This window comes from Oculina patagonica, chromosome 4 (assembly GCF_052425735.1).
Source record: "Oculina patagonica isolate OP01 chromosome 4, crgOcupat, whole genome shotgun sequence".
NCBI classification, from domain to species: domain Eukaryota; kingdom Metazoa; phylum Cnidaria; class Anthozoa; order Scleractinia; family Oculinidae; genus Oculina; species Oculina patagonica.
The window spans coordinates 48,392,246-48,414,250 of NC_135761.1; the positions used below are offsets into that span (position 1 = coordinate 48,392,246).

General features: G+C 38.5%; 1 protein-coding gene and 1 long non-coding RNA gene across 2 annotated transcripts; both read right to left on the reverse strand.

Annotated features, from left to right (window-relative positions):
* Positions 1–563: 563 nt before the first annotated feature.
* On the reverse strand, positions 564–11,845 carry LOC144652658 (uncharacterized). The gene is made up of 4 exons (XM_078512738.1): positions 11,657–11,845; positions 11,109–11,192; positions 10,237–10,320; positions 564–730 (listed from the first exon to the last, which is right to left on the reverse strand). Exons 1-4 carry the CDS (start codon positions 11,708–11,710, stop codon positions 569–571), a joined length of 384 nt encoding a protein of 127 aa, XP_078368864.1. The 5' UTR covers positions 11,711–11,845; the 3' UTR covers positions 564–568.
* Positions 11,846–13,055: 1,210 nt separating this feature from the next.
* Positions 13,056–21,672, reverse strand: LOC144652688 (uncharacterized). The gene is made up of 3 exons (XR_013570599.1): positions 20,363–21,672; positions 18,529–18,643; positions 13,056–13,449 (listed from the first exon to the last, which is right to left on the reverse strand). It is a non-coding gene; the product is annotated as an uncharacterized LOC144652688 (long non-coding RNA).
* Positions 21,673–22,005: the final 333 nt, after the last annotated feature.

Sequence of the window (22,005 nt, forward strand, 5' to 3'; positions counted from 1 at the left end):
TTCAAGTCTTCTACAAACTCTTCAACATCTTTTTCATCCTTTAGAATCTTTCCTGCAAACTGTTTTATTTTATCCACGCTATCAAACCCATTTATTTCAAACTGGACATGGCTATGTCTTGTTAACTTGCCAGATTTCAGTTCCCGCGTTGTCATAATGACGTGACAATCTCTCAATAGTCTGCCCTCCCAGATGTCAACAACAGGCGATGATGTTCCTGCACTGTATTCATCATAGCCATCCAAAATGAGCAACACTTTTTCCTGATTCTTAAGGATGTAGTCATACAGGTTATCATCTGAAATCATGCCATCACTTGCCAGCAGCTCAGAAGCCGATAAAATAGCACGAATGTCTTGCAAATCACAGACATCTCGCAGCTTAATTAGAAGCACAAGATCAAACTTTCTGAAGGCTTCGTTTTTCTGTTTTGACCAATCGAAAGTAGTTTTCTGGGTGAAAACAGTTTTTCCGATTCCTGGCCGGCCATATACCAAGATACGTCTAGGCTTGGGATAATGTTTATCGCCCTTGAATATGTCGGTGTAGTCTTCAAGTCTCTCTTTTGTCACTCCACTAGCCTTTCTGTCATCTTTAACCCAAGATAGCTGTGTGTATATCTCAGTAATATGAACGGCAGACTCTGAGTCCCATGGGATGATTTTAACCTTACTTGTGGTATTGTAAATATCCTGTAGCTGCCTTTGGCATTCCTTAAGGTCAAAGGGTTCTGCATAATAAAAACAAGAAATTAAATTTGTATTGTACTGAATGTAATTGTGTTTGCATATGCTGTGGCAGCAAAGCTCCTCCGTGCATTGTGGGGCAGAGAATTTTCACCCCGCAAAATGTTATCCAATATATAGGGCTCGTTAAATATTTGGGAGCAAGATCCCCCAGGCAAGATCCCAGGGTGAATTAAGCAAACTTGAAAATGCTCGTTGTATTTACCATAATATGGAGCAAGCTCCCGCAGCATGCTCCAGGAGCAAATGACACAGTCCTCAAGCCTCATTTATGACAATTTCTTCTTAAGCCTCTGGCACCTTCATATTCTTTTTATGTGGATATTCGCAGGGCTCAAAATAACAGCCATTCAGCGGACCACGCCTGGTCAAGATAACAATTTGTCTGGACAGAGTTTCGGTTTGCCGGCCATTTTGACAGGTTAAATACAGGTGTACATGTCTTTTAAAATGATAACTGATGACAAGAACATTAAATAAAATTTTTGATACCAATCTACAGTCGACTGCCGATAACTCGAACCTTCAAGGGAAATCGAAAAAGGGTTGAGATATCGGGAGTTCGAGTTATTGAGGGTAAAATAAGAAAATGACCTGAAGGGGAATCAAATCAAAAGCCCTCTGGGCTTAGTGTCTCGTGACTCTTTTCAGAGTTTAATTTATTTGAAAATAGACGGCTTTCCACGTCTATTTATTGCTTGTAAAGATATCGAAAATTAAAAAGCGTGCATCTAACATAAAGAAACATTTAGACTCCTCACCCCTAAAATTTGAACTAAAACTAAAGCTACTTTTGTCGCTCGATAAAAGTTGTGACATTCACAACACGATATACGAAACTCTTGATTCACTTGTCAATTCAGAAACCTTTGTCGTGAATGCTTGCGCTGAACTTCACGATTTCACAGTTAAAGATTAAACAAAGGTTTATTCCAATTCCAACTACAAAAGGTTCTCACGCGAAAGGCTCAAAATCCAACTAAAAATATATGTCTGATTTTTTGAAAAAGGGGTCAACGTTATTTTCAGCGCTTGGTGCGAAATCCGTCGAAAACGTTTTTTTCTGGCCAGAAACTATCTCGAAAGTAGACGATATAAAAACTAAAAGAAATGTCATTTTTTTTTCTCGTCTCCTTTGACTTATTAACCCTTTCGCGCTGTTTATCATGTTTTTTTTTTCTGTTTCAAGGCCTTCTTTTAAGCCTACTTAAGCCCCAAAGCTACATGACCAAAGAGACCGAGGAGACTTTTCTTTGACCTGGTTTTCATAAATTCATGTATATGATAGCGTAGTATGTTACATACTCTAACAGAAAGCCTAGTTTTCAACCCAGAAGCTTTGAAAGTGATTGACAGTAACACGAGAGGCACAATTTAAGCTTTTCCGGTCATATTCGCCGTGATCTATGCCATTATATGTCGGCTTAGTGTCTCTTGTCACTTTTTAGAGTTTATTAGGCGGTGACGCAACGCCTATATGCTGTGTATCAGTATCGACTAGGTGTGGAAATCAATCCTGGGCCTTTCTGTTGCTAAATGACGAAGTTCATAATGATTTAATGTATTTATCTTATCATACTGTAAGTTTGTAATGTATTGGAGGTTCGTTTTGTAGTCAAGGCAAATAAAAATTAAAATGAATAAAAAAATGCAATCATCGCCTGTGCATGCATGTATGCGTGCCGGTTATTTAAAAAAGAGATCGCTTTTCATGTCTATTTATTGCTTGCAAAGATATCGAAAATTGAAAAGCGTGTATGTAACATCATGTAAAAAACAAAATTCAAAGTACACTTCAGCATCTGGCCGTTGAACAGTTATAGGACTCCAATAGTTAGCTGTGGAAAAACGCTGTATTGCACTTTGGTTCACTAAGCATACATTCTACTGTATACTTATACTATGACTTCCATGTGCTTTCTTCACGCTTTCTTCACGCAGGTTGCTTACTGAGGAAGCGTAGTCGCCAGATACAATCCACAAGTTTGAATAGAACTGTTTTATGTTATGAAGTGATGAAAGGGCATAAGCTTCCATTCATTCTTGATACGTTTGCTTTCGTAATCGGTCATTCGAAGCCACAATGGAAGGCTTGTGCTTCCATCAACTTCATTTTTCCCCTTGCGACACGATGTCACACAACTGAATTGTGACGTGACTGGCTGATCAGAGGTCAAACTTTGGGGGTGGTGGGGAGGGGGTTGGGTTGTCGGTCGGTATTTACAGCAGGAGAAAACTTGAGGGGTTGAAGAGCTTTTTTCACAGCTTCCGCATTTGCGCGCGGATGATGCAAATTTTGTTTCGCACGCGCGCACCGTACGTTAGCTAGTAAGAAAATATTCGTATTTGAAGGTTTTTCTGAAAACGCGTTCGTGTTTTGAACGTTAGTAATGCGAATAAACTACAGGTACAGTTTGTAGTTCAAGCTTGTCAGTACAAAATGTTTTAAAAAGACGATATTCGTGGGTAAAAAGATGGGTAAAGAGCTTTGAAAATCTGACGCGTACAGCTAGCATGTACGCGTCAAACTTAGTGCGCGCCTTTCCCTGCCGTTGAAGGCTGGGTTGAGTGTTTTAATTAAGCAGCAAAACATGAGTGGCGGCTTTTTTTCTTCACCAACTCTATCTCAAGATTGTGTCACTTGTCTTTCCTGACTTTCCTTGTATAGGAAAGACGTTCATGAACTATTTACAACGGCCAAGTGAGCTTTTCATCCACTAAATTGCCGAGCATGCGTAATCGCGTCGTGTGTCAGATTCCTGACACATTTGACGCGAGCAAAATCCGACTTTACCAGATGTTCTCTCCCGGGGTTGAGAAGATCTGGGTACGAGATTAGGAGTAATTAAAGAGCTTTTTTCACAGCAAGAGAAAACTCAGAAGTAGTAAATAATCTTTTATTTTTAATAAGTGACTCGTGTTTTTATCGCTAAATATTTCTTTTTTCCTTATTTCTTATTCCACCTTGTATCACTCAAGTGTAACGTGCCTTTGCTAATTTACCTCTGTGGTCGGGCATTTAGGAGCAAATCGCAAAAAGACAGAACAGAAAAAAAAAAAATCCAAGAAAAGGTTCCGATAAAAGGCGGAGTGTGCTAAACTGTTTTCAATATTGAAATGAAAAAATGCTACCCTTAGTTGTGTTTTATCTTACTGTCACGGGCATCTGTGAAAAAAATATATATAATCTTGTGCACATTCTTGAAATTTCTTGCTTTACAACTTCGTTCAGTCCCTTTTTATAGGTCTTTACTCTCTTTGTTTGCTAGTTTTTTTTTCAAATGAGCACGGGCATTATGAAAAATGCTATGTCCTTTACCTTGTTCACTAAGGAGGACTTAAGATCTCTGGATTTGTGTGGAAGTTCAAAGTGAGCGCACATGGCTTTTAGCGTCGTGACATTGAATTTCGATAATGTGTCATGAGTCTGGCATGCTCGCAAATATCATGACCGTCATAAGACCAGTTCCATTTGGCTGACAATATCTTCTACTGCTTCACTCTGGCTTTGTCATCAAGGTAAACAATTTCGTCTTCGATGAGACTGTCATCGTCGTCATCGACTTCGCCCTCTACTTGATTAACTGTACCTTTACTTCATTTGGCTGCAAGTCTCGAAAAAAATCCTTGCACCTGGGTCTTTGTTTAATCCCCACACCCACCTCCATCCTTGATGTTCATAAAGCATACAGGCATTTTTTTTTACCGATAACAAGCCGCAAGCTTGCAAGAACAGTTCGTGCTTTCTAAATCTAATTAGCGTAGTCGTTTGACAGCGGAAAATTTAGAAGCTGAAAGGGAATTAAAAAAATGCGAATTGAAATCAGGACTGACGACATGTACATACCGTAAAATTCCGGTTATAAGCCCCTCCGCTTATAAGCCCCCCGGTTATAGGCCCATCTACCAGGAAACAAAAAAATACATCCGATTATAAGCCCCCCTCTGCCGTATGACAGTACTGAACAGGGCTAAATGTTGCTTTATTATGCGTTTTTAACTTAAAAACGTATTTCGATCAACACTCCCGTGGCCCGTTTCGGAACGTTTTTTTATCCCGCTTATAATTATATATAAGCCCTCCCGGATATAAGCTCCTTCACTTATAAGCCCACCAAAAAACCCTTACAAAGTTGTATAAGCCCAGGGCTTATAACCGGAATTTTACGATATGTGATCTAGGGCCATTACAGAGGGGAAATATAATGATTCTCTCAAACCTTTTTCAGTTCCCGTTTTCATTTCCTAATCGGCCCGTTGAACTGTTTTTAGTTCTCATTACGTATCCCGTTTATGACCTTCCCTTTCCATTAAATCATTTCCATTCCCTAAACTTGTCTCTATTCCCCGTACGCGTTTCTTACTCCTTTTCATGCACAAGAATTCGAAGAGAATGTCATACCAATTACACTCCTTCCTTTATCGCCCTTCATTTGTGGCTTTTCCAAGTATATGAGGGTCGCATGGATATATTTGGACTTGACAAAGGCAAACAGACATTCGTTTTGCGACGGGTTACTACGCAATACAACATTTCTAGCAGGATAGATGTACAAACGCAAACCAACACTGAGTTTTTCATCAGTGATTTTTCGCTATATCCATTTAGGCATAAGTACTTTTACTTCATTCAAGTTATGTTTAATAATTTTGTTTGGCTGAAGTCGCAGTGAACTTTTTTAGTGGCATAATAACATATTCAAAGAAAAATAAAGAAAATGTTGACCAATGGAAAGCATAAATTCATTTAAATGCTTTCAACTGCTGAGTTTTCTCTTGCTTTGAAAAAATCTCTTCAATCCCTCAAGTTTTCTCCTGCTGTAAATACCGACCGACAACCCAACCCCCTCCCCACCACCCCCAAAGTTTGACCTCTGATCAGCCAGTCACGTCACAATTCAGTTGTGTGACATCGTGTCGCAAGGGGAAAAATGAAGTTGATGGATCCCGAAGCACAAGCCTTCCATTGTGGCTTCGAATGACCGATTACGAAAGCAAACGTATCAAGAATGAATTGAAGCTTATGCCTTTTCATCACTTCATAACATAAAACAGTTCTATTCAAACTTGTGGATTGTATCTGGCGACTACGCTTCCTCAGTAAGCAACCTGTAAGTGATGCTTTTGGTCGTAAAGTTATAAGTTGTCTTTGCATGATCGATTTCCGTTGTCAGAATTCAATTTGTCGTTTTAACACGTTTTATATTTATTAAATGGCTGAATTTCGACTCTTCTTCTTCCCCTAGAGATACTACGGGAGCGAATTGAACTTAAATTATGGGACAAGTGCGACCAGTGTAATTAACCGTCAATATTTACTTTGTGGAGTCTCGCACGCCGCGAGTATTCTTGTCATCTTCAACGCAATTTTTCTCAGCGCTGGATTTGTATGGTATAGGAATATCAAAAGAAGCAACTTCCTTTTATTCTAAAGGTATTTAATCGAGTTTGGACGGTGGAGGGAGTTTTCTCATCGATTGCAAGGTTATGCAAATGAGCTTTGGCACGAAGCGACAATTATGTAAACACACTGAATATGGCAGATTTTAATTTGTTCTCGCGTGCAATCCAAGGAGATACCCACCGGTTTGAAAGTATAAAACGATTCATTGAGGTAAGAAGATTACATTGATGTGCTTTTTTACTCCAATTTATGTTGAAACTTTTGAGTTTTATTCTCTTGTATTTACCTAAATTTTAACGTGTGAATAAAGACCTCAGAGTATGGTATATTTCAGAAGCGCTGGCATGCTTAGAATTTTCGTAAAATTTTCCTCGTTTCGTCAGTGAACTAAATAAAGGTGTCTTAGAATTTGTGCCAAATGATATTCCGTCAAGTACATTTTTGTGGACATAGCGCGCTTCACAAAATGGTCGAAATTTAGCCCTTCGACTACCGTTGGCGGCCCCATGTCGGCTAAAATTCAATTTTGGTCTGTAGCAAAGCGAAAATAAAGAACTATAAAATAATTTATTGCTTTTTTGTATGTGTGTACCAAAGCCTTTACACAGGCAAAAAATAAACGGAAACTTTCTTTTGGCGCGAAGACGAGAGGACCGCTTTAAGCGGGACTTCCACTTAAATTTCGAAGTTTTGCCAAATCACATGGATGTTGTAGTTTATACTTAACCTTGTATGTTTGATTTCATAATTAAAACTCACGAGCATATAACACCCACCTGATATAAAAACTTAATTAGCTCATAATTTTGTTTGCGATGACTCTAGATCATAGACTGTGCGATTGCTGGACTTCAAGATAATGAAAATAAAGTTTTGATTTGTTGATTTACTAAGATAGATTGTTGTGTACGTTTCTTTTAGTTAGAAAACTTTGTAGTCTTTCTAGCGCTAGCAAATTTTGCATAGTCATATTAGCGTGATGTATTTTGTATCTCACTGAGTGTATCAGGGAAGCGCCGTGCGCTTCGGTCGTATTTGCAGCCTAAAGTAACGCTGCAAAGCGCTGCTTTACAGCTGCTTTATCGACCCCATGGCTTCGTGTGGGTTATGATCAGCAGCTCTCCTGCAGCTCTCGAGCAGCGCTCACCGTCGCTCCTGCAGCACTCACGCAGTCATTTTTCGAAACTTCTGCAGCGCTACGAAAACAGCGTTCGCGCAACCTACACGCAGCGCTGGTTGCAGCGCTCATGAGTGGCTAAAACAGCGCTGCATAAACGGCTTATGTTTCGTACGGGTTATTGGATGAAATCTACTGAATGAAATATTCTGCTAGGTTCTGCTAAATAGGAAACATTCGATCTTGCTTGACACGTGATTCCGCGCGAACGTACGCAATAAACTATGTAGTAGTGTTTAACTCGCACAAAATCGTTATCAAATCTCACTTTTAAAGAGAGACTTTAACTTCTACACAGAGCTACGCTGTACCATAACTGGTCATAACTTTAAAATGGTTGGGTATTCAATCGACTAACGATTCAAACGATTCAAACCTTTTGTTCAAACGATATGTGCTATGTGTGCAAAATTAACTTTGACATTCAATCCCGAACCGCCAACTAATTGCTTAGATTACAATCCCTCTTTAACCCCACGGCTAATTAAAAAAAAAGTTGTCTACACAAAGATAAGAACAATGCTTACAGATCGAACAACTGATATTTACATCGTATACTAGTTACGTTGATATGAAAGCTATATCTGCTATATTCCACGACCGTAATCTCTATAAATACAGTTGTAACAGTAAATATCCTGTTGAAACCTGCACCATTTTCCTACGCGTTGTAAACAGAAATGATTTTCAACTACTTTCCAAAACTCTCAAGATAAAATAATAGATATCAAATGAAAGCACGCTATTCTTTAAATTGGCAAAGTAAAGCTGTTATTCTGATACATCTTACAATTGCACAAATCAAAACTTTACAAGCGACCACAAGACAAGACACTCCAAAGAGATTTTAGAGCTTCATGTTAAAAACTGCTTTTCTCGCTCAATTTAAGTTGCGGTATACTAGCGTTATATGCACAACAACGACAACGAAAACTTTACAGGCAGGTCTATCTACTGACATCTTGTTGATTATTAGACACTTCTGCTTTTCAGATCCGTTCTAAAACTCATCAATATAATTTCTCTCTTTCGGTTAGTACATTGTATTGTGCGTTTGTAATAACCTGGTGTATTTCATTCTTCTTTTACGCGTTTTCTGCTTGAGTTACAATTAATTTCATTAATTTTCAGTACAATCTTGTCGCAAAGGTTAGAATGTTATTTTAAGAACGTAAAACATGTCTGTATTTTTCTTGATAACTGCTGACTGCAGCTCAAATATATCCAAAATTGAAAAGCGTACAGCTAATTTAAAGAAAAAAAAAATGCGTCACATCTAGAGTTTCATTCATCTACTGAAAAGGCTGTTGTTGTCGTCTATAAAAGTTGTGTTCATTGTAGCGTGGAATTCACAGCAGGATATATGAACCTACATGTAGTGCCTCTTGACTCAGGTCAATCTTCGGGTCAAAAAAATACAAAACAATGTATGTTTTGCGCTTTAGATTGACATTTCTGCTCTTCAATCCTAAGAAAACTCCTCAAATATAATTTCCCTCTTTCGGTCATACATTGAGTTCTACCTTTACCTCAGAGCCGAGTGTAAACGAGGCTTTGCAAATCGAAAGTGTAAATGTTTCTCTCGATGAATCAGAACCGCCTGAAAAAAGAAAGGCAAGAAAGTACGACTCCAGACTGGCAGAGTTCTTTTTTGAAATGTGGGAAAAAGTATGGAACAGCACAACGCAAGATTTGAACGATCGGCTGAAATGTTCCGTGACGCCCAGAGCAGCAAATGGAACAAACAAACGCCACAGTTGACATTTTTAAAGATTTGGCATCAAAATAATTGTCTTTATCGAATCGTTTATCTTCTGTTATTAAATTGTTGTTATTCATGCCACAAAGGTCACCCCTTTCAATACAAATGTTTTGCAAAAGTCACGTAGCAATCATAGTCTTTTTTAGGATGCTCGTTTTTTGTTCAACCTTTTTCAACACAATTCTCCAACGAACTTTCAACATGCCAAATGCTCGTTCCACTACAGATCGTAGCGCACCGAAATTTAGGTTTTAAACTTTCTCTGCTCCTGAGTCAGGCGTCCTCTGTCCGGGTAGGGTTTCACTAGCCAGTTCGTTAGCGGATAGGCACTGTTGCCAGCTAAAAGGGGCCTTATTTCTGTTCCATTTTTATTGCCTGTTGGACCACTTAAAATTTGCTCGTTTGCTGCAAGTTCAGAAAAAACGCCATCTCTTTTTAGCGTGCCTGTATTTTTACATAATAGCCCTTTACAATAAATACTCCTAACCTACTGTTTGATAAACCAGCGCGTTAGTTGCGACCTTTGTAAAGAAACATTATCTGTTCTTTGATATGAAATTCTGGCGGCCTCAGATCACAAAACAAATGGCGGGAAAATTCCACGGCCTCACAAAGCAAATGTTGACATGGCGGGAAAAATATTGACATGGCGGGAAAATTCGGCGGCCTCAGAAAGCAAACACGCATGGAATGCTCCTTTCCCCCCTGTAGAATGTCACGAGACAAAAAGGTTTGAGTTACCGGGAGGTTCAAGTTACTGAGGGATCAATTTATCGCGATTTAACTGTATATTTAGTGTTAACTACATGTCCCTATCACATCTTACAAGGGCATTAAGATGTAATCTATTCAAGAAATTGCAGCCAAAACAGTGAAGAAAACGTGAATTATTTTATGCCAAGCAAACGAAGATGATCTAATGAATGAACATGAGTGGTACTTTAAAATTGCTACTTTTAATATTTTGATCGGTCAGTTACATGTACAACTACATGCGACCGAGCTAAAATCTGTTTGGCTTGTCAACATGACCGAGAACTGTCTGAAAAATATTAATTATTTGAACCCTGTATTCGTTACAAAATTTTTAGCTTACACCTTGGGGTGAACTTAGCTAGTCTGATGCTATTGCCACTAAAAATATTACCTGCAATCCTGCTTTGTTCAGTATCTGGTTGGTAACTTGAACATAGCAAATCTCTTCTTGAATTCCCTTCTGCTGCTGAAATGTCTGCAAGAAAGAAACCTTGTTAAATTGATAGGAAGCATGGAAAATCATACCATAGCTGTAAATGTTATTACCCTTTTAAAAATAAAGCGGGATCTTGGTGGGATATCGCTGGGAATCTCGGTGGGAGTTCAGCGCTTCAAGCTGCGACCATTTTGGTCGCCATGGCGAGTGAAAAAAAAATTTGGCGACTAAATGTTCCAAACAGATCGCCAATTTGGCGACCAGTGCAGTGTAAAGGGCTGGCTAGACATCATTTGTTTTTGCAGTATAATTACTAAGCAATTTCATCACAAAATTTTCCATTACAACTATTTCAGTCGTGCATCTTGCTGTTTGATGTCTTCGGATCGTGGAGCCGCCATTAATTTGAACACCACATTTATGTTTCTATTATTTTACTGTACTGCACGAGAATTAACTTGTTTTGCATGTTTATCTTCCTTACCTGTTTCTCTTATCATTTATTTACTATTCACAACCAAAAAACTTTGGAATGCAAGCGAAAATTACCGCGTCGAAACGTTCACCGAACAATTTCTATTCGGCTCATCATGGTCAGCAGTATTACTATATGTAAAGCGACATGAAGTGTCTTCTTCTAAAACGTTTTTGCTTTTGGGGACCAATTTTTTCTAGTGGCGACCATTTTACAAAAGGAAGTCGACAAAGGGCGACTTCCGAAAAACTTGAGCTTGAAGCACTGGAGTCAGGTATTCGATTTTAAATTTTCAAGTTTACACTTGGGGTGAACTCAGCTTGTCTGATTGTATTGCTCCTAAAAAAATTACCTGCAATCCTGCTTTGTTCAGTATCTGGATGGTCACTTGAACATGGTGACTCCCTCCTTGAACTTTCCTCTGCTGCTGAAATGTCTGAAAAAAAAGAAACCTTGTCAAATTGATAGGAAGCATGGGAAATAAGCAGGGTTTTTGTTGGACAAAGGTGACTAATATACAGTACAATGTAATTAATAATACTAAATGAATGAAGTAAAATACTAAATAAATAACAAAGAAAGTAAAAACAAAGTTGGTGACAATAAGCAGGAGAAAGTTTGAATTTAAATATGATTCCATAAGTGCACTATGTATCTAAACATAATCATTTATTTACAGAAAAAGGTTGCCATAATTTGGTTAATGAGCAGCGACAATGAAAAGTGAACATTTTGTCAACATCTTTTGAAAGAAACATCATCGTCCTATTGTAATTAATTCGGAAATTAATTAAACTACAAAATGGGCATGATTACAGCTGCTTGATAAATGAAGAGTTTGAGAAGGGAAATAAAATGGTTGCAACAATTTTGACACAGTTAACATTGCATGGTTCTCACCTGGAAAGAGTGGTTTATCAAAAAACACAGGAGATATCTTTTTGTGATCATCATCTTTAAAAGTTAAAGCACCAACAACCGCAAATTTGTCGTTACTATGCTTTAAGATGACAGCCAGATCCCCCTCACAAGTAACGTCAGTTTCATCGACTTCTGGAAGGTTGTACTGCCCTGGGACATCTGATTGTTTCATTGTCTTCCATTTCTGTTGTTGTTGTTTTCGTTGTTTCACATCAAATAATTTTGCTGCGCCTGATTCATTGAGGAAATAACAACGCAATATGACATCAGGTTGCCTTCCTCGTTTGGTGACTTCAAATGGTCGATACTTAAAAATACGTTTTTTTGCGCTGCATTTCTCAGGGGGGTTGATGTGAATTACAGCCAAGCCGGAAATTCGATGGATGCTGGTTGACTTGACAACAATGTCCCTTAATTGAACTGTCTTCACCTTGTTTGACTTTAACTTCTTAAACTCCAAGTAATAACTTTCTGCAATCTTGAAGTCATCCCTGGGAAAGACTTTGTCGCTTGATATGAGACAGAAATCGGGACAATAGCTTGGCTTAATCTGCAGGTTTTTGACCAGAAAGCCATAACCGAGAATTTGTGAGTTTTGACCGTCTTCACTTCTTCTGATCCGACACACTGCTAACTCATCTTGTTTTTTCTCCCTTTCCGCTTCTCTCCTGGTTTTGCTTCCAAGTGCATTCCTGAACAACTCTCCATGATTCATTTCTCATCAGGAGATTTAACTGAGACCATTTTGAGCAGTGCCAAAATCACTAAACAAAAATAATAAAAGGACGTTATTTGGCAGCATCAAAAAGTGAGATATCATTCATTATTAAAAACTAGCAATGGTATATTGCAATTCCTGAGTTTTGATTGGTTAACAGGCAATGGTATATGAGCTCATATACCATTGACCACAAATATGGTAGCCAATACGCATCAACGAAAACAGCTGACCGGAAGCTCAAATATTGCAATTCTTTGGGCGTTTTTAATTTAATAAAACAATTATTCTACTCACGCTTGTTGGATATGAGATCATTATAGCCAACTTGGCGCTACGCGCTTTTTTGGATATCTACCATCACATATCCAATGCGCACTCATGGAATAATTGTTAAATATTTGTCTAACAGAACAAAACTATAATTGTATCAAAACAGTGAAGAATTGCACCTGCAAACTGTTTTGTTATCAATAAAATATGGTGTGTTTCAAGTACTTGCACCTTATACCTAAGTTGGTATATTAGTGTAAATATGGGCAGGTTGTTTGAAAGACATGGGAGGTGAATCTGAATTAGTGGTAACTGTGCCCCAGAATATGAGCCCATGGGATGATTGACTTGTTGCTTTAAAACTAAATGGCACACCATGCATGCAAATATTTACGCCAAACAAATAGGATATATGATAATTTTATAGGATACATGCATGTACAGTGTATATTGCGATATACGATAAAGGATACATGTACTTCTCGCCAGCGAACAAGGCCAAATGCCATCTCGTAATTGTTCGTATTAAAAGAATGTATAGATGCCTGTTTACTTAATCTAATAGAACCCATCAAATATAATTTGATTCTAAATACTTTGTGTTAGTCCTTTCTAACTTCCCAGGAGTATTTTGCTTTGTGTTCTTCACGGCAAATTCTTGTTGAGGTAAACTTGATCTTTGTTCCAATATTTATTCCTGTAGTTAGTTCCCAGTCCTATTTAGCCTGCTAGAGGGTTCTGCTTTCATACAGAGAAGTCCAATTCGGTTCTGCTGATCGATCTAAGAGGGACAAGCCATTTTCTCTTAAACGAGTACGGAGACCTATTCGCCGTTCCGAGGTTGCGCAGGGGACTGGGGCGAGTTTTTAATTTTAAGCAATCGATAATCTGACTCCATCACATAGCAGAACTCGGTGAGATTGGTCATTTGACCAAGTTTGACGCTTTTAGGATGAACAGAGACGAAGTTATGGGCCTTGAAACATGGTTAAAAATCCATACAAACGTCTCTTATTTTGAGACAGCGTCCCCCAAAACCATATAAACTCTTAAATTTTTTATGATTTTTGTGACACTCTTAAAAATGGGCAAACATAGTGTTTTTCATCTTAGTTTCTTTCAAATAATGGGTCTTTGGCAGGATTTTACGGCTGTCACAAAATGGATAAAAATTTTAAGAGTTTATATGGTTTTGGGGGACGCTGGCTTACAATTAGAGACGTTTGTATGGATTTTAAACCATGTTTCAAGGTCCATAACTTCGTTTCTGTTCATCTTGAAAGCATGAAACTTGGTCAAATGACCAATCTCTCCGTGATCTTTTATGTGGTGGTGTCAGATTATCGATTACTTAAGATTTGAAGCTCGCCCCAGTCCCCTGCGCAACCTCGGAACGGCCAATCATTTTTTTTCTCTTAGTTCGAGAGTAGCGTTCAAATTCTTTCTATAAAATGAATACAGATCAATTTCTATGTCAGAATAATACATTAGCACCGAAAAAGTGTACTTTGCCAGTACTTGCAAAGGAATTATTAAGGAATTATATGTGGTATATACAAGGTCTTCATTAAACGAATACGGTGACCCCCCTTTTTATTTCAAAATTTAATTTCCCTTAAAGACAACCAACCGTCAAAGTTTGGTTGGAAATCTATGAGAAGTACTATTTCACGTGAATTACCTTTAACACATGCACAGTTGAACCTCTCTAATAGAGACATTGAAGGGACAGAGCTGAAAATTACCGGGTAAGTGTCTTTATTAGAAAGTTGTCCAAATTATAGAGGTCGATCACCAAGATGAGTCGACGTCACTTTTATGGCTCCACTGAAAGTTTTGTGTTCAGTATCTAAAAACAGGCCCACACCAGAGGAGCCCGCAATCCTAATCTCAACGTTGCTATTACGCATGCGCGGCATGTATGTAGCCAGATCCTTTCCCGATTTTGTGAACTTTCACCAAGAATGTGGACTTCCACTAAGAATGAATGGAATGACAAGAATTTTTTAAAGATGGCCACCGTGTTGGCCAGTGTACTCAATTTTCAAAGCCAAAGTTTCGCATCATTGGAGTGTTAACGTCCATTTAAAAGTTTGCAAATGGAAAGAAACAGTTTTAAAGAATACGCAATTCTCAGTATGATGTCAAAAGAACAGCAAGCGATGAAAACCTGTTTCGACAAACTTCATTTGAGATTTGATGCGAGCCGACAGTGCAACCGAAGAAGACAACACCTACCATGTTCTTTTCACATAAATAGTCAACAAATATGGCAGATATCGGACTTCGTATTAGAATTGTTTCAGAACATTACCTAGAAAGCGTATAGTGTCGTTCTTACGAGATATAACACGGACTCAAGGCAAGCGCATTACATTCATTGCAGACCCATTGCAATATTCATATTGAGTAAAATTATAATCAATGGGAAGCACGTTTTAGCCTTTTATGGGGGGGAAAAACACGTTTGAGGGAAAAAATAATAAAAAAAAGATCGTGTGCTTGCCCGCCTGTGCCTAGCCTGAATTTCAGACCTCCCTCTCTCTGGTCGCCTACTCCCGAGAGGGGACGTCAGAACAAATCTGGCCCTTATGCCGTCCGGTGACGTCACTACCCGAAAACCGGGTAGTGATTTTGATTGGTTGATTTGAAAATTATTTGCATAATTATGTTAAATTATGACTGAATTTTAACGCGCGAGGATTGTAATTTGGAAACAGCTGGAAACGTTTGCAAAGAGTTCGAAAGAGTTCACCTTATCAGAAATGAATTTACCAGTCATTTACTTTGAGTTTATTACTTTTTTTAGTTTACGTACAGATGTGGAATAGTAATGGAAACCGGTAGGTTTTAAGTTGGCGGCATTCGTCGCTTCGACATGCAGTGTTTTGCCACATTTATACGTATTCTTGTTTTGTCAACAAAGCAGCTTAACGCTTATGTCCTGCAGCCTCAACGAGCCAGTGATTTCTGAACTCAGTGTCCACGGTCAAGTAGGATATTATTGTATTGAATTCCGTTTCTTGATGCCTCTGTAACTGTCTAAATGGATTCATTTAAGTACTCACAAGTGTGTTGTATTTGTCCGCTGCGTAACATATTATATTTTAATCGCTAGGTAAAGCAAATCAGTTCAGATTAAATCGGTTCCGTAAAGAATATAGCCTGCAGTCAATTAAAATCTCATCAATTTGTCTCAAGTTTTCAACAGTTTACTACTAAAACAATTTTATACCAATTTTATATTTTATATAATTTCATACTTTTCTTTCACAAATTCATGGCGTCGACAAAAACTTTTCCGCATGAATTGAACCAAAGTGTAGTGACGTCACCGGGCGGCATTAGGGCCAGATTTGTTCAGACGTCCCTTCTCAGAAGTAGGCGACCAGAGAGGGATGTCTGAAATTCAGGCTAGCCTGGCCCTTGAACTTGCGCCCTCACTGCTTTCAACTCGATTTCAAACGCATTGAGCTTACTAAACACATAGGTCTGCAATGCGTACATGTGCCTAGAGGGTTAGATATTATTGTATCACCTATGGTGATATGCTTCTATAGGTGATATGCTTCTGTTGAGTATAATTTTAAGAGGTTAAAATAAGAGATAGCAGAAACAGCAATTTTTTGACGTTTGGCAGGTTGAAACACATTATTTTCAACCTTGAGCAGTACCAAATATATACTGGAGAAAATAAATGTTAACAGTGAATATATGGGGGGGGGGGGGGGTTGGGAGAGGAAGAGAGGTGCCCTAGAATTATATTTCACAGCTTTATAAGTACTGAGCATCCCTCACTGACTATACCTTCGACCCTTTTTACACAAAAACACCACGTATTGTCCTCGTCTGCATTTTCTAACCTTTGGTTATTACTAGTTAATATACAGCATTGAGTCTGTCTATCAGTACCGCGCTACATTGTACATTTGAACTACATTCTGCATATAAATCACACGAAATGAACTACAATGCAATGCTGCATGAAAAATTAAAGTAATGTGGGAGTAATATAAAGTACAATTCTTAGACGTTTGATATTAATTTTTATGGGTGTAGCAAACAGTTAATACATGTAGAGTAAAATATTACAATCTTCACACTGTACATGTGGTAACTAAAGGCACTTTCTCATCCAAAAAGCGATACTAGTGGAAAGAAAAGCATACTTTCACATTGCAGATGGCGTTTCCAGTAGCTTGGAGCAGCTTTTGCTCATATCCGACCAGAAAATGGGCGATTCCAGAAAATATCCATACCATACATGTACCACAGATGGCTTCCATATTTTAGCCCCCCTTGCCCTTGGTACAGTAATTCCAAAATGCATAGTCCCCCATGCCCTCAGAATTCCATAATCGTTAACCCCCCTCCTGTTCGGATCTTTCATTTTTTCGTCAACCCTTTAGAATTCCCAGCAGGATTTGCCAATATGCACAATTTGGCATATTTACATAAAATTATTTGACGTAAACCTTACAGTCAGTCTCAGTGGTTTTCATTCAGATTTCAGAAATCCTCTAGATGACACAGCTTCAAAAATACATAAAGCTAAAAAGTCAAACATTTCACACTTAGCATGCTAGGTTAAGACCAAAGGATTTGTTTAGTTTACATTTATATGTGTAGCAGATTTAAAGCTTTGATCAAAACATTGCATGATTCTGGCCAATCGTCGTCAATGCTATGTGAAAGTGAAATTTGCAACGCCAGCACATTCCAGGATACTAACATAATGGTGTTTAAATAAATGTTAATTTTGGCCCGTTAATTCAAATTAGTGATTTCTTTTGTTTAAACGCTTCAAAATACTTCACACTAGCTAAATTTGTTAAGTGAAGACCAAATTAAAGGATTCACAAAGATTTGAAAGGTAGCTGATAATTAATAGCTTTAAAACATTACGTGACTCGAGGTCTTAAGCTGATCAAAAGTGAAACTTGTCATATATGTCAGCACATTCTTTGACACTAACGTATGGGCATTTAATTACAGATTCTAGCCCGCTGAAATATATTTCTCTTTTAAAGCATGAAAATTTAGTATTTTACATGAGTCAAACGCTTCAAAATTGAATATTTCACGCAAACAATTTTTGTAAAGACCAAAGTGTAAGAAAATTTCCCATTTATAACTGATTTGTAGCTTCTAAACATAATGCGTGATTTCAAGCCTGACTGAGTGGAGGTCTGGGTCTGGTCACAGACAAACTTCTTCCTTGACAAACGACACGGAACCGAAGACTTAAAGACCCGATGTCCACTTGTTTCTGCCATTGAGTATTCTCCAGATTCATTTCCTTCAATTCTAGACTTCAAAAGATGTCTTAAATCGTTAACAGAGAAAAAACATTGCCTCGAAAGAGCCTACAACAGATGCCATATTTTTGTTTGGTCAACCATGGGTGAGTAAAGGACATGGGAAAATGAGCCTGCAATGTCGTATATGTTCTGACAACGCTCTGACAACGCAGTAAAAAGAAAAAAATTCTGTATACTGCCTGGCACTTGTAGGGGTACAAAAAATAAAAACAGAGTTTTTACTAAATGAGTATTAGTGCCTTTCACATGTTTCGGGCTCAGCCCTTCTTCTTCTTCCACTAAAAAAGAGTACTGACAATGTGGCGGTTAGCAGTTATTCCCATGAAAAAACTGACAGACTTACTAATAGACCCGATGGCATAGTACGATTACTGATGTAACCACAAAAAACTAACAAGTTAAAATAAGGAATTAACTGAGATCAAAAATTAACTGCAACATATACCTAGCTTGAGTGCTGATTGTTTCTATTTGCACTTACACATGTATCATATATCAGTATTCAGGTTACATACATGTAGTCTTTAAATTATAATTACCTGCTAGATCACCACAATAGACGCCTGCTGATTCAGGCAAGACTATCACACAACAGACAACAGGACATTTCTAGCTAGCATCCGTCATCTGATCGATTACAATAAGTCAAGTAAACTGTGGAGAACAAAAACATATCGATTAACAGTGATTTCTATGAAGCAAACTATACCTATATACATAATTATATTCAAATGCCAGGGTGTTCATTAGGCATCGGAGATCGGAGAATTCTCCTTCTACTACATAGTATTCTCCGGCTAAATTTCAAAGGCCATGCACTACCTATTTTCTTATTATTATTACTGAGAACCATCAGAGGAGCAAGACCTTTTGTTATTCCAAGATGAAAAGTAGTCTGGGTGTGAGGTATAAGACTATTCAAGTGACATGGTCTGATGCTCATTTACTGAGTCAATGGTTAGGTGCATTTGTTCATATTTACATGCTAATTTGCGCCATATAAATATAATTATTATTTATTTAAAATATTTTCTCACGTTTTGATTTGCTTTCCAGTTTCAATTGCCAGTTAATTTCAGCTCACCGGGTGGTGCCGACCAAATTTGGAAGTCCTATTATACGACGATTAACATCATTTTATCGTCCTGCCCCAAAAGGATAGCTCCCAAGGATTGCTGATATCACGCAACAATGGCTCTGATGCAGAACATCTTAAAATGCAGGAAAATGGCGAGATTTGTGCAGTATGTTGAACAGAAAATTTTCAAATTATTAGAAGACGAGGACAATTTTCAGACGAAAAAAGCAACAAAGGCGAGTCAATCAATTTTGAGAGGTTATCTTCAAGAGGAAAAAAATCCCTGATCCAGCCACAGTGGAGAAGTTTTACGAATATCCTTCGTGGAAATGAGCAAGAACGATGGAAACCTGTACTCGAAAACTTCACTTTGTGCCATCAGATTTGGCTTTACTACAATTATAAAGGACAAGGAATTTAATGAAGGTAACCGAGTTATAAAGGTTAAATCAAATTTAAAAGCAAAATTTGTTGTATATTGTGTACTTCGCCTACTGTCAAAACCTTATTAAATTAATTTTGTGCATTTGAAGCTCTGGAAATACTTTAAATGATATGAAAAATAATGCAGATCTCTGAGGGTTGTTTTCCGCCTCAGCCATAACACCTTCCTCGATCGATCTGCATAATTCTTATGAATATCATACTCAGCCTCATCTCATCTATGAAGAGCCAATTATTTGATCAAATTCAGACCTCTCAAGTCTCACGATTTTGTCGTGAGACTCACGGTTTTCACTTCAATCTCACGATGAGAAACAGAAATCTCACGGTAAACAGAGTAACAAGTCATTTGATTAGAGCCTGGTTTTAGGACTCTTTAAGTTATTTTAATCTGTCAGTTTATCAATCTCCCGGTTTTTACTGAAATCTCCAGATTTTTTGACCTCCATCTCCAGATTTCCAGTGCTTTGAGGTTGAGAGGTCTGCAAATTATTTCAGATTACCGTATGATTCTTCGATGTAAATTGACAGCATTAACACAAAAACCGTTTACACATAATTCAACGGTTAACAAGAAACCCAACCAAATTTCACTGCATAATTCGCAACACAGCAACAGAGAAACTTTCAAATGGCGCACATTTTTATTATTATGCAGATAAGTCGAAAGTGAAAGTGCTTGTTGTTTGATTTTATGTTAAAACTGCGTAGTTGTAATCTAAGATACGTCTAGTAACAAAAGAGCTTGTTACTTCAGAGAGAAAAGGGGGAACTTTCTGTGAACTAAACATAGAAAAGTTTAAACCCACGATCGACACGATCAACAAAACGAAAGCTTTACTGAAGCTTACCTTCTCTCGAGTCTTGACTTTCTTGAATTCTGACACAAGCAGGAAGTTTTACAGAGAACAGCTAAACTTTTTACCGAACACACGTGAAGACGGCAAGTTACATCTTTGTTACTACACTGATTAATCTTTTGAGCTTTTAGTTAGTTTGTTTATCACCCAAAAGGCAGTAAACAAGACAAACAAACGAGAAGCTTTCCTGGAATCAAAGAATTTTCCGCCCATCCGCCAGACTCGTCCCCAGTCATCCCCGTGTTGCAGAGAAACAGACGTTGCGTGACTTACCAAACTTATTTGAATTAAGAGTCACGCTAGTCACGCGAAAGTCTCCTTCCAGGTTTTTTGAAACAATAAAGAGAGCAAAGGAAGGCGTTTACACTAGTTTCACTGCTATATGTAAGTTTTTGTCATTGTTAATAACAAGTTAGCCTTGTATGGCTAGCTAGCTAGCCTGCGTTACAGACTAACTAAACCCTGGCTAGTCTGCAACGCAGGCTTCTAGCAGCCTGCGTGCTGACATCTCACCCGAAAAAAAAAACGTCCCAGGGCTCCTGGCTATGAATAGCAACTTCCGTGATTTGTGTCGGCTGATTTTATTTTCGTTATCACATCTGAGTACGAAGTCAGCCAAGGGAGTGTGTGTTCTAATAAGCCCCCCCCCCCACCCCCCACCCCCTAGAGAATCAAGTCCTTTAGATCCCGCGGGTATAGGACTGTATAGTTTAAATGTCAAGAAGGGTCACGAGCTTTTTCAAAAGTATTCCAATCAAAAATCTCCTTACGAACCTAGATTAGCCAACGGTTCCAAGAAAGCGACGCAATCTAGCCAGACTGGAGGTTGGTTGGTGTTGGTGTCTCCAAACTGCCAAAGATCACTTTAAAAAGATCACCGGCGCTGTAACCAGAGGAGCATGAGCTCCTACGCCCAGATGGAGACCCTCTTGGTTAAAGCTGCTAATGGTGATGACTCTGAGTCGCCACCCTGCCAGCTAAGTGTTTTGGAAGTTATGTTGAGGGAGGAGGAGATGTCGTGTTTGTTGACGACATTCTGTAAGCGGTGACAAAGGTTCCAGAACTAGCGAAGAAGCTCGTTCAGGAATTCCAAACTATCTGTACGCCGCTTGCTGTATAAAATCCTGCTACAAGCGCCGCTGCCGAGTGCTCATTCTCATCCGCCCTGCGTCTGAAGACGTGGCTTGGCTCCCGATGGGTGACGAAAGGTTTAGCGACTTAGCCGTACATGGTGAATGGTCACAAGCAGTGTGTCTGTAAAGCTGACGTCAGGCACAGTAGTTTGTTTCTCGCAGCGAGAACCGTAAACAGGGGCGGATCCAGGATTTTTCAAAGGGGGGTGGCTGCTGACAATTTTTTTTGTTTACTAACTTGTTTAAGCCCCTTTTCTATGTAGGGGGGGGGGGGGTTATCAGGCTTTAGGGCAAGATTTTTAAAGTGGGAGTCCAAATTATTTTGTGCCAAATTATTATGGGCCGCAAACTCCATGCCCCTAGGGGGGTCGGGGGGTATGCTCCCCCAGAAAATTTTGAAAAGTTGAAGCCTCTTAGACGTGATTTCTGAGCAGCTTTAAACATCTTTCAATTAAGCTATTAAACCGCTGTTTTTTCTTGATAATTTGACAAAACTATCCT

Coding starts and splice junctions, on each gene's coding strand:
- LOC144652658 (XM_078512738.1), bottom strand. CDS start 11,710: ATGATGATCACAAAAAGATATCTCCTGTGTTTTTTGATAAACCACTCT. Junction 11,193..11,656: donor TGATAAACCACTCTTTCCAG/GTGAGAACCATG, acceptor CTTTTTTTTCAG/ACATTTCAGCAGCAGAGGAA. Junction 10,321..11,108: donor TGAACAAAGCAGGATTGCAG/GTAATTTTTTTA, acceptor TCTTTCTTGCAG/ACATTTCAGCAGCAGAAGGG.